The 12,785-nt window shown below is 41.9% G+C and overlaps 2 protein-coding genes across 6 annotated transcripts in view; both read right to left on the reverse strand.

The window, feature by feature from the left end:
• afap1l2 (actin filament associated protein 1-like 2) overlaps positions 1–5,039 on the reverse strand; it is a 31,702-nt gene extending 26,663 nt beyond the window's left edge. Inside the window, exon 1 of the mRNA XM_068583561.1 lies at positions 4,759–5,039. Coding sequence (XP_068439662.1) covers positions 4,759–4,774 — 16 coding nt within the window. The 5' untranslated portion in view covers positions 4,775–5,039. The remainder of the gene's footprint in view (positions 1–4,758) is intronic.
• Positions 5,040–11,646: 6,607 nt separating this feature from the next.
• The window catches only part of plce1 (phospholipase C, epsilon 1), a 74,837-nt gene continuing 73,698 nt past the window's right edge, over positions 11,647–12,785 (reverse strand). For all 5 annotated transcript variants that reach the window (XM_068583770.1, XM_068583769.1, XM_068583768.1 and 2 more), the window contains 2 exons: positions 12,254–12,458; positions 11,647–11,786 (listed from right to left, as the gene is read on the reverse strand). In XM_068583770.1, coding sequence (XP_068439871.1) covers positions 12,294–12,458 — 165 coding nt within the window. In that variant the 3' untranslated portion in view covers positions 11,647–11,786; positions 12,254–12,293. The remainder of the gene's footprint in view (positions 11,787–12,253; positions 12,459–12,785) is intronic.

Below are 12,785 nucleotides of genomic sequence, written 5' to 3' on the forward strand. Positions count from 1 at the left end.
AATAGCACTAAAATCCATCTCAAGAAGCCAAGCCACAGATTAAAGTGTTGCTTTTATAAAAGGTACAATCAAACTGTGACCTAAAAAAGAGCCTAGTTTCACTCTCTTTTTCAAGTTCCTCCTCTTTCATCTTCCCTCTGGCCAAACTATTGGATCTCGCCATTATTCATCTCATGCTTTATCTTTCCCATCAACCTTTCCTTTCTTCCAGTCGTACTTTAGATCTGTGCCGTCTTTGTGATATCGAGGCTTATGGCTCAGCCCTTGGAGAAATCAGGCAGGTTTTAGAGCTGAAACATTCAAATGGACTCTAAAAAGCCAAGTAAATCTTTCTCTTTTTTTTTCTTAGGAAGGGGCCCTGGTGTACTTGAGCAACTTCATCTTGATTAGGATGCAGCGCATGCTACTGTAGTCCTGCAGATGAAGGCTTGAGCTGAAGGTTCAACAGTCTGGCTTAGCTGATGACAAGTTTGTGTGTGTGCGTGTGTGTGTTTGTGTGTGTGAGTGTGTGTGTGCATGAGTGTGAGTGTGGGTGTGGGTGTGTAGGCGTGTGTGTATGGTAGAGAAAAGTGAAAGATGAGGAAGTGAACAGAACAGAACAGGAACAGAAATTAAATAAAGTTTGGAGGATAATGCCAGAATCTGCCATTTTCAATGATTTACACTGAAAAATGTATTTCTTTAACTGGATTTTAGAAATATTATGACACATTTATTGAGCCGGTTGCTGGCTCAGTTTAATGACAAATGTTAAAAAGTATTACATTACATATTACTGTATATGAATGTTAACAAGGCTGTGGGACAAAAGCCAATACCTGTTCTTTAAAGATGTTTAATGATGGCATAATTGGAAAGTGAACATTTGAAATATATTAAATAATACGTATATATATGAACGCTGCTCTAATGTTCTCATTGTTAAGGAATATGTGTAACGTAGAGACCAGTTTCCTGATCGATTGGAGCTGGGAGCAGGCAAAAACAACAAGTTAATATCTAAACTGCATGACTGAAGTGTGCAGTACAACATGCAGAAAACACAATGCATGTCAGCAATCTACTTTTCCAGGAAAAGATCATCTTGTGACTCCAGACTAGTTGTTCCAAAGCACACACCTCTATAACTGCGTCTCTCCTGCAGGTATTTGTCATTGCAGAGATGAAATCTCTGTCAGCTCCAGGCCATGGTGCAGAGGAGGCTCAGTGTGGTTCCACCTCCTCCTCTTAATGCTGCTCCTGCCTACATCCCTCCTTCAATCTTCCTCTCTCCGTACACGTTCCCTTCCTCCACAGGACCCCAAGTCAAAGGCATTGTCCTCTCGATATTCTGAGGTGTGTGAGGTGTGGATGTTGCAGTAAGGAAGAGTGGCGCTTTACAAGCCTCCACGGTCTTGGCTTGATGAGAAAGAAAGCGACAGACTAGAAGCAGCTGCTGACAAATAAAAACTAACTAGCAATGCCACCTCAGAGTCCCCCACATAAAAGCTTCTCTGCTCAGTTATTATGCCACAGATAAGTGGCCAGGAGGGCTGCAGGGAGAGCAACAGCTAGTGAGTGTGCATGTGTGTGTGATTACAAGAGAGAACCGTTTCCTTCAAAAGAGTACCTGGTGAGATAAATAAACCCGCACACAATGCAGGTCTTATCCAGCGCTCCTGTATCCAATAAACAAAGCCATGTTTGACGTGTTGTAAATGAACAGGAGCGAGACCCAGAGGGCGAAAAGGGCCACGACTCACATGGAGCGTTGCGCCGCCACAGATCAGGGAGACCGTCTTTCTTTTCATCATTTTTATAGCCCCAGCTTCCTGGATACCCACACCCCACTCACTCCCCGTTGGCAAGTACAGCCCATGACACACACACACATACACACTGACGCAAACACACACCACACAGACGCAAACACACACACTAGAAGACCCCATGCCAGCGCTTGATGGCCTTCATCTCTGTCTGCCTCTGCTGAGCTCATGGGAGGTCAAACCCACTGACTCTGTCACGTTGCTCTGCTCCACTGAAAAGCAACTTTTAAAACTCTAGCTTTTCATTTTTTTATTACCCAAACGGCAAAATGTATATTGACTGAGAGTAAATTTGATTGACATGGTCCCGCCGTTCACAGACTGTAAAAACCTCCGCAGCTCTCAAACTCCTGGCAGTGCTGTAACATGTTATAAAAAAGTGAGAATAACTTGTCAGGGTTCGGGTTAGGACACTACAACAAACAGTACTGTGCACACATGGTTAAAAACCATGAGTGTAAACATGGTGCTGCAGTTGGTTAAACGCTTTGTTTTTACAATGGTTTGTTAATGCTACAGATGCTGTCTAAATCCAATTCTAATCTTCCTGCCAAGACAAATCAATAGGCCGACACGTTCAGTTTTGGAGTAATTGCTTGTGTGTCAAGCGAACAATCCACTTCAAACAAGTCCGTCAACACATCTGTCGGTCGGCCTCCAATTGCCTCGCATTGTATTTTGGCAGTGCTCATAAAATCGGATTATTGTTGGAGAAGACGGCTGACTGCTGGAGGCGAGAAAAGGCGCCATCATCACTGCTTCTCTGGGTGAAACCCAGCTGCAAAGAGCCGGCAGCCAGCACAGTGGATTCAACTCTGACGCGCTTTACTGGTGGGAACTGGTGGGACCCCGTGACAGCACGGATAGCAAAACAAGCAAGGGCCTGAGGAGGAAGGCACTGATTGACAAGGAAATCAAGATAATAAATACTGGAGAGGATCCTGGAAAACAACACAAAAAAATGTTCATTCCCTTCACTGGAATAGTTAGGGTAATTACACTTTCATTTCTTTCTATATGTACATGCATGAGCTATGAATTGCATTAAAAAAATGCTCCATTAATCTGTTGCTGAGCTACTCAAGTACATCTACTGCAACACTGATTGTTAAACTAAACACAGCGTGTCTTCACTAATCTGATCCTCATCTCTGGCTGAACGTGTGAGAATCAGCGACATGAGCTGCTGAAAGTCGTTCCTGTCGAATGAAACCTGCATGAGTCGGGTTTGAATAAAATGGAGCATGTCCAGAATACGAAACAATGCCTTGCCTTGTCATTGACAACCCGCGGACTTTTCCCAGGTTTCCCTTCACTGTACCTCCTCCGCCGGCTGCCTGTGGCTGTTAGTATCTAGTTCAGTGTCCCGGTGCTGCTGCGTACAGCTGCCAAGCGAGTACACTCCAGTCCTTTTTTTCAGCCACACACACACACTTACACACACACACACTGGCTCCTTCTCTCTAACTACCAGGTGAGAGATAACCTGCATCACTCCACCTGCCCTCAGCTCGCCATTTCTCCTAAGAATTACACCTCTTTACTCAGATCTCCCGCTACATGTTTATATCTAAATAAATATTCTAAGAATCTTTACCTAGGTATTCAAAGCATAATCAGTCGATCATAAATGTAAGTTAAAGTAATGCTAGTTTGAAAACGACTTTAAACTGCTGTAACTATACTTGCCACATTTAGTCAAAATCAATGTATGCTGAGATTTTGAACATGATTAGGGCTGCACCTTCTCATTATCAATTCATTTTATTTTCTCAGCCGTCTAATGGTTTAATCAATGAAATGACATAAATTTAGCAGAACAGCCCCATCACAATTATATAGACACAAAGATTATTAATTTCCAGCTAACATTTGCTTTAAAAGTAGTAAAATAAATGTATTGTCGGTCCTGTCATGAATTAATCTACTTATTGTTTTCGTCTCTTCGTGTGATGGATAGATGAATGAACAAACTGCAACAATGGCCATTTACTCTGGGCACTGTGGGAGTAAACAGACTGGGCTGTCCAGTCAGCTGGAGAGCAGGAATGCAGCAGCAAGAATTTCAAATTGTGGTAATCCCATTCCAGTTAGACCAGTCGCTCATTGTTTTCAGTCCAAGTCCACCCAGTTGCCTCACCCGGACCAGTGACGGTGAGGGGGATTCGTGCTGTGTTCTTGCTGGTCCTCATGTCATGTTGCTGAGCTCCAGATGATGAACCTCTAACGAGCCTCTGCGCTGGTTTTCTTTACACGATCAGCTGGAGAGGTGAAGTGCACTGCATGGCCAATGATTCCACTGACCACATTCACACTCTTTGTTGATGTCAATCAGGAAGTATTAAACGGCCTTGCTCATCCCTCGTGGACAAACAACCGCAGGAATTTGAGGAACGCTGTGAGGACAATGTTGCTGCTATTGGAATTCACCAGTGGCCACAGAGTAAACTATTTAACAGAGCCCACTTGGATGGAGAGGCGGCGATGGGATAAGCCACACAACTTTATATTGTTGGTGACAGGATGCAAACTCTGACTCTGGGAATTCATTATTGCCCCAAGGGCAGGCTCCCTCGTTTGACATTTTGACATCATTGTATAGTTATAATAATCAGCATTAGAGGCAGGTGAACAGCCACAGTGTGAAACAACGTGTCCTGACAATCACAACTAAAATGAACTGATCAGGAGATATAAATGCCTTTTTATGTTCATATCCCAAAAAACAAAACAAAAATAATTGTCATTGTATCCGGATCTTGCGACATACAAAAAGACTTCAATGCATCCACAATCTAATATATGTCATATTGTTGTCTACATCTTAAACATTGTCTATCAAACTCGCAAAAATAGTTGTCCAGCATTCACTTCCATAAAGATGCTTTGTCAGCGATGGTCGAGAAGTCAGCAGCTCATGTTGTTGTCCAAGTGAAAACAATCCTCTTACCTTTGTGCTTCTCCATTCCTTCGTTGTTTCACCTTCGTCGCCCTCGCTTTCCTCCGCTCATATAATCAAACAATCCCAAAAGTCAAAAGTTGGCCGACAACTTTCGGAGTGATGGGACGGCGAAAACCTGCGGAATGCAGCCCGACGCTCCCAACAAAGCCCGCTGACTGGCTGCTGCAGGGTCGAGCTCGAGACGGAACAACAGCGCTCTCCTCGTCTTCCTCATCTAGTTGGGTTTTTTTTTCTTCTCTGCAGCTCCTCCCGCACGCAGCATCCGCGCCGCAGCTCGGCTGAAGTGACGGTGCCTTCAGGTGTCAGTCAGACAGACGCACACGCGCAGCACCCACGTGGTCCCAAAAGAAAGTGAGGACGAGTTTCACTCGTAAAACCGGGGGGGAGGAGGAGGAGGAGGAGGGCGCATGGTCGCATCCCAATCTTCAGATTTAGCTTCTTTACGACTGTGAGTTGTGTGACTCTTGACTGTCGTGGAGGCACGTTTTTCCGCAAATGAGACAGAAAACACTCAGGATAAAACTAACGGTTCTTACCCATATAAAGTGAGTGACTTTATTTTAAAACAGTTCGTATTTCGTACTTTAACGCAACACAACTGTGCTCAAACAACCGCGGGAGGATTGTGACGTGCTGGAAGTATGGGAGGAATGCCGTGCACTTTAACGCAACATGATGTGCATGAATGTTTCATAAGCTCTCCTTGGTGAAGGCGTTATAGTGACACACAGAAGTCAGGTGCAGTCAGAGAGGTTATGTGGTTGTAAGACCAGAAGCTCTCAGTAAAAGTTTAGTTCTTGCCAGGAGATAAGATAGACAATAGTGCAGGTGACAGTCATGTGACGTCATGCTGCTGGTAAATGATTCACTACTACACAGACTGCAGGCCCAACCATGTGACTGTTGTTGGACATTATGTCTCTGAGACACATGCCGGTGCAAGTGTCCCTCTGTAGTCCCCTGGTGAAGACATTGTGTGTTTAATTGATCACAACATGTCTGAGTAAAGTGACATTAGACACAAAAGAGGGTTCAGCTCCTCAGAGACATGTTCACCCGTCCTCTTGGGGGTCGGGGTGACGGGGTGCAGACACCCCGAAGAGGGCAGCGGCCACAGGGGTCAGACGAGGTCAAGGTCCAAACTCAACAGACACAACAGCGGCTGAGGACACAAACAAGGTTGATGTGACGATCATTCCCTTTGGAAATTTGCAAGAATGATGAATTATTATGAATTGTTTATTCATTAGACGTGAAGTATCCTTGCCCCTCTCTATGTGCCAATATTTTCACCTGAAGTCTTATTTAACCCTGCGGCTCACTGAGGATCAACAACTCAATTTATAAAGAGTTTAATTAATCAGAATATTCAATTCAATAGCAAATTTGAGACCCAACGAAGCCGATGAAGTGAACTCATTGTGGATTTATTTGTGAAGGCCTCAAATCTGCATTTTAAATAATCTGTAAAGTCCTTATACCTTAACTGTGTTTTCAGTCTACATAATCCAAAACAATGCAGTCAGTGGGGATTAATATTTCTGTTAAAATACTATATAGGTTAAGCTTAAGAGCAAAAACAGACGGACAGCACAGGTTTTGTTGAATGCACTTCAGTGTAAGTGTTTTCAGTAAAATGGTCTGTTTTAAGGATCATAAACTGCTTCAAGATTAAACATTCTGAAGAAAGGTCGGGCTCTAGTGTCTTCTTCCTTTAATGCATTAAAGGTTGATGCCACATTTATTCAACACAGTGAAACAATTTATGCTTCTTTTTTTTTTAGTCTGTGTCGACTTCCTGGCTCAATGTTTTGCATTTGTTATTATGCACAAATACAAAAGACTCTTTGCACTCAAAGTCTTTTCCCATGGCAACAATGACGCTAATGATTCAGCTCTTAGCCCTGAAGCTTCTTCACGGGTCAGTTAAAAAGTCATCGGGTGATGTCACACTTTCTCTACACTTCATGGTATAGCCTTGAGCGGATGGTGACAGTGTGCATGTACGTCAGGCATGATGGCTCAGCATGAACTGAATGCGAGGGTGGCCTGTCTTTGTCTTTCTGCCCTCAGCAAAAGAGGTGTCTTCTTAATCAAGCAGGGGAATTCCTACTGTGCAGCAGACCTTGGTGAGCCCCCGGCTGTACGGGGTGATTTCAGGTTTTTGAACGTTCAAATTTGGATGATTTCGGGTCATCTCGCTTGTGCATGTGAAGTATTTATGTGTAGGTGTGGAACAAGGGCGCTAAACGTTTCTCAGCGGGTCAGACACACTTGAACTTTGCAATATTACATTTTTTGAGTCAAAGGTGCAACAATGGAGTGGGCTTCTCTGCTCTTTTCTGCTGGTGCACAAAGAGCATTCCTCAGCTGTGAATCAGAGGACAGAGGTCACTGACTCAACTCCAAATTAGCACTGGACCCTCTTTAATTCAGGGGCTTTCCCCATGTTTGCACACATATAGACAAACACACAATGCACAACCAATCCCCTGAAAAGAGACCCCCCCATTTATTTAAGTATTTCCATCTAATCTAGTCTAAACCTCTTACTGTTACGTCTGGGAGTTTCCAAAGAAAGTTGAATCCACTGACTCTGCTGTACCTCCCTGTTGATTTAGGAACGTTTAGACCAAGAATGCAGAGGGCACTGGCTTCAGACACACTACACCTAGTAAAGATGGCTCTCGTTTCTCTGCACCACAGAGGTGCACCTGACTAAACGCCAAGCGGCTGTCCCGTGGCTTAAGTAGAAGAGTGTTAAGTCAGAGCGGAGATAATATTGATTTTAGTTCATGTGTGCTCATGGTCAAGGTAACCTCTGTGGAAAATAAACAGTGGTTCGTCGGATTTCAAAGTGTGAGAAAATGTTGAGGTGATACCTTTTGTGACGACTTAAATCTCCCCTGCCTGGTCGGTTGTGTTTGGGGAGCGCTGAGAGTGATTTTAGAAGTTGGGTCAAGTATTTAGACGATTCCCTTAACCACCTATTGCTTTACTTCTTTGTCACTACCTGTGCTGTCAAATCACTGATGGATGAATTCCATATATCTGCTTCAGTTTCACTGCCCGGTGCATGCTGGTTCACAGTCACCCTCTAACTGCTGGGCTATTTGACTAGATCGGAGTCATCGCTAACATTACCAGCCGTGCTTTCTGAAACCTGGACAGTCAGAACAGTAACTTCAGTTACTCCTGCTCTATTCCACCAGCCCTGAACCAAAATATTCTCTGTGGTGAAGTCTGTACCCCGCTGTGTTACTTTTGCTTACGCCTGTAGTTGCTGTGCAACATTGCCACCTAGAGGTGTATATGTAGAAGTGTGGACAGCTCCAGATACATACTCCTGCAGAATCCAAACTGTGGGAGCTTCATCCAAGATGAGACTGAATCCAGCCAGCAGTCCATCCTGCACCCCTGAGAAGAAAAACAAAAATCACAAAAGATCAGCTTGGTGACTTGCTTCTCCCTCGTGGTTCTTGTAGGTATGTTCAGAAATGGGCAAAAATCCATCAAAGTGTATTGTAATACAAAATACCCATCAAATAAATACTGGTGCCCGAAAATGTATTTCATAGTATTTAATGCCAAACAAATTTAAATGTTTTATTTATTTTTCTTTTTTTAAAGTGTCATTGTAAAGTATGTCGTGAAAAATGTCATAAAATGCCTCTGATGTAAAGCATTACCGGAGCAAACGCTGCACGAGTTGAGCTCAAACATACACACACCTTATGCAATGTTGAGTAGTTATTATTTTATTGGGAACTTGGTATATTACAAATCCACCAATTCTTATCCATTGAAAAATTCAAGTAAATAGAGAAATGTTCACTTGACAGCCACATCATAACATAGATAGTGGATGTTAAAGAGTATACTGCACATATTATGGAAGCCAGTGTGCTAAAGATGAAACGGCACAGTCAGCAAACACAGGTCATATTCACCAGATATAACTAATACAGCAACATGTTTAAAAATAAAGAAAGATTGGACGAACGTTGACAGTCTGTCAGCATTTGTCCACATTTATGATGAATCACAAAATAAAAGGCTAGATGCTGCTGTGTACTGCAGGATAACATGCCAGACATACAGTATGAATACTATACTAAATATTTTACACATAAAGTAAAATATTTCTTTACGTCTCTTAATAAGTTTGAGTAAAGTTAGAGCAGTGGAGAGTTCATCCTCTCACATATTGAAATAAATAAAAGAAAACACGTATGACTACTAACAGGAAACTATACATAGACAACAACAAACTGCCAACCAGGGCTTCACATTAAAATAAATAACATCCAAACACACATTTGTCTCAGGTTCAACACATTTAAGAAGTGTTACATTCAGAAATGAGGTCTAAAGGTTAGAAAGAAGGAAAACAAGGAACACAGCTCCGCCTTACTGATGAGAGATTTACAATATAACAGAAAATGTCCCTTTCTGGTAAAAGTCAGTGTGGATTTCACATAGTTATGTCAGCTGAGATCACTTAGTGGTTTTAAGTAACCACCAGTCTAGAGTTGTGATTTCTTGGATTACTTTTTTTTCATCTACCTTCAGAACAACTAGCCTTAAAATAAAAACAAGTTTAGAACAAAAACCTAAAAGGAAGTTACAGAACTTCACTATTGCACAAAAATTCAAACATCATTACTTCTATGCAAAGCTTTACTTAAAGACAAATGAAAGTAAAACAACTGTTTCTATGTACTCTGTCGTGGTAACCCAAAATACCTGATATAAAACCTTTTAGTGTTCATTTAAATTTCATATTGGGCTCAGTGAGGATCAGTACGACACTAAAGTGAATATCTGTGTATTAATAACTGAAATGCCAAATAAAACTAAACTATGTTCGAAAGAGAAAACCTAATCTCAACTTTATCACAATTTAAAAAAAAACAACATATATAAATATTTACAGAAAAACTGAAGAAGGGGAAAAGTGACCCCAGATCAATTGAGTTTTAGTAAACTCTGAAATCAAATGAGCAATCAGAAAAGCTTACAATCGTTACTGACAACCAATCAATACTTTGTGCTTTCCTCAAAACCAAATTAGCAACTGGGTCCAAACTAAAAGTAATAAATACGATGACCATCATCATTTGAAACTAAATAATAAGAATGAAATCATCTCTGAGCAAACAAATCTCTGACATTTATCAGACAGTAACAGAAATACGTTGAAGACGACAGCAAAGGGAAAAATAAAATGTGCAAAATGCTGTTTGAAGAACGCCTGGCTGTTTCTCCAAAGGACCTTAGTGCTAAAATTATCTTGACAAATAAATAGAGGAGGAATATGTTTCCCTTGTCACATTGAGGTCAAAGTCCTTACAATCCTCAATATTGCCAAAATGGCTCGATTGCTACACCATTAGCGTCTGGTGCGATAATCTCAATTACTTATTTTGGATTAAAAACATATTTTTTACAATTCAATATTGATTAAGGTCCCGCATGGCCACTTGTATTTAGACAATATTTAACTTTTGAAAACGTTCACTTCTTTTCTTTAACAAACGAAAATGTTTTTTTACAAGTAGCATTCGTCAATGAAATTGACCATATATCTTGTTTTTATTCTTCAAAAATGTACTAATCAATTCATTCATTGTTTGAAGTGCTTGTTGACACAGTTATGCGTGGACAATGATATCATAACTAAAACACTTTGTGAAACCAGCCACAGATCGTCCTAAGAGATACAGCCACAAAATCACCAAAAGATAAAAGGCAGTTTTGCAACATTTTAAGATAACATTAAAAAAAGCAACTTTATCAGCATTGGGATACAACATTGTTTCACATTTGCCCCTGTACAAATTAATATGAGACAGCTATACTGCCTTAAAAATGTACAGTATTGTCAGCTTCAGAGTAGCGACAATAGTGTCCAAGAACTTCCCAGAATAGTGGAATATTTGACTCACACTTTGGCGCCTTTTCCTATAAACGATGCTCAAAATGTGCCCTTACAGTACTGTGAAACTGAAACAGTAAGAAAAAGAAAAAAAACAAGCCCGCTTGTCAGCCTCCTTTACGATGCCCTCACAAAATAAGAGCCCATACCTGAGAACGAGAGAAGAATACTGTTTCACCTCCTCTGCCCTACTCCAACTCTCCTTCCATTTCTACAAGCAGATCTCACTGCGTCTGCTTTGTGCTTTATGAGTGTGATACCAGAAGTTTATAAAGTAACTGAACTAAATACATGATATGGTCATCCAATAGCAAACAGTAGCCTGTGCTCGGACACTTAATTAAGAATTGCGGTTCCCTAAACTCCTTAAATTAAGAGACCATTTCGCAGCTTTCCTTCTCATGATTTGGTGTAATTTCTTTTGGGGGAAAAAAAAAACTGGCACCAATAACTCTTCATCCTTTGAATGTGATTGAAGGAAGTGCTCCTTTCTTTGTTGGTAAGAGAAGGAATATACTTTCTGTCCCCGATCACATGCTAGATGACTTCCATCCCAGCAGCTGCCTCTGCTCCTCTGGACTCTGTGTGGAGCCACACTACAACCAATAAACCCAGAAGAGCCAGAGCTTCCTGCCCCAACAGGACCATCACAGCTCTGAAGTGACGCCAGGGTGGGACGTATGACGGGGTAAAACCAAGCATTGGGGATGAACATCTGCCAACTAACCCATCGAATCCCGTCCGTCCTCCACAACCAACACAAAGGCCGGATCCGGCTCCTTCAAGACTTAAGAGAGAAGCAAATCCGACCCTCACTGAAACACCTCGCCTTTCTGGAGAATCCTCCAAGTTTAGAAGTAGTCAACCCGAGTGTCTCTCTTGGTACTTCATCTGTGGATCTTCCAGTTTCTGAGGAGGTGGAGCTTCCAGGTGGGTGGGGTCAGAGAGGAGGTGGACAGGTGGACAGATTGGAATTGCCCCCTGAGGGAGGAAGAGGACGAGGCCTGTAGGAACCTCTCTGCCCCCACCCGGCCCTCTGCCACCCACGCCTTCAGACCTGCAGCTGCAGACAGATACCCTGCAGAGGGTCACAGAGGATGGCTTTAAGCATAACCTGGAGCACTAAAAATACAACACCTGTAACAAGTCAACCATAATGTACTGCAAAGTGAAACCATGTGTTAAATACAACACATGGAATGCTGTTGGGAATGACAAGTAAAACCATTCATAAAACAGACTCTGAAACACTAACACACACACAAGTAGTACACCGTGTGTGTTTCTGGCACACCCGAGAGCTCCAATACATTTTCACAGATTATTTTGCCACTGTTGAGACAGTTTTAGGGCCACTGTTAGACAAATGAAAGTAACATGTGATCTCAAGAAACAAGTAATGTTACATCTCGTAATATTTTAAACAATTAAATAATGGTTGTGAATTATGTTTATACGGTTCAGCAAATACAAAGACCACATGTTTAGCCGGCAGAGGCACCTGCTCCTTTTGTGATGTTAGATGTTAGAGACAACATACGGTACCTCCGTTGTCTTTCCATGCACAGACAGCAGAGTGTGCGCCTCACTCCTGGAGCTCTGTCAGAGCCACACAGCATGCAGCTCTATCATCCTTACTCTGGGCGGGACCGTCCACTCCGCCGGCAGTCGTCATGCTGCGGCTGCGACTGGTCAGCTTCTTGAGCTCGCTGGCAAAGGAAATTACTTTCTTTTTGTCTTCCCGTACCACCTGAAAGCAGAAACAGATTAATCACTGAAGTACAGAAAGGACATACAGAAATGTGCTTGTGGTTTTTCTTCGTTATCCCAAATGTGCAGTTTCTTGCTAATTAAGAAATAAATGATTGCTTTGTTGATTCATGCTGTCATTTCCTCATCCTGAACTCATTCCGTCTTACATATTTAAAAAGAAAGAAACTAAACTGAAAAGATAATTTAACCTTTATTCAACTTAAACATTCTTACTTGCAGACATTTCAACACTAAAGGACTCAAGTGTAAAAGGATGACATGAAATAAATACTGACATACAACATACATAAATCTGAGACCAATT

This window comes from Clinocottus analis, unplaced genomic scaffold, assembly GCF_023055335.1.
Source record: "Clinocottus analis isolate CAN_PGR_092001 unplaced genomic scaffold, fCliAna1.0.p SCAF_19, whole genome shotgun sequence".
Classification (NCBI taxonomy): Eukaryota; Metazoa; Chordata; class Actinopteri; order Perciformes; family Cottidae; genus Clinocottus; species Clinocottus analis.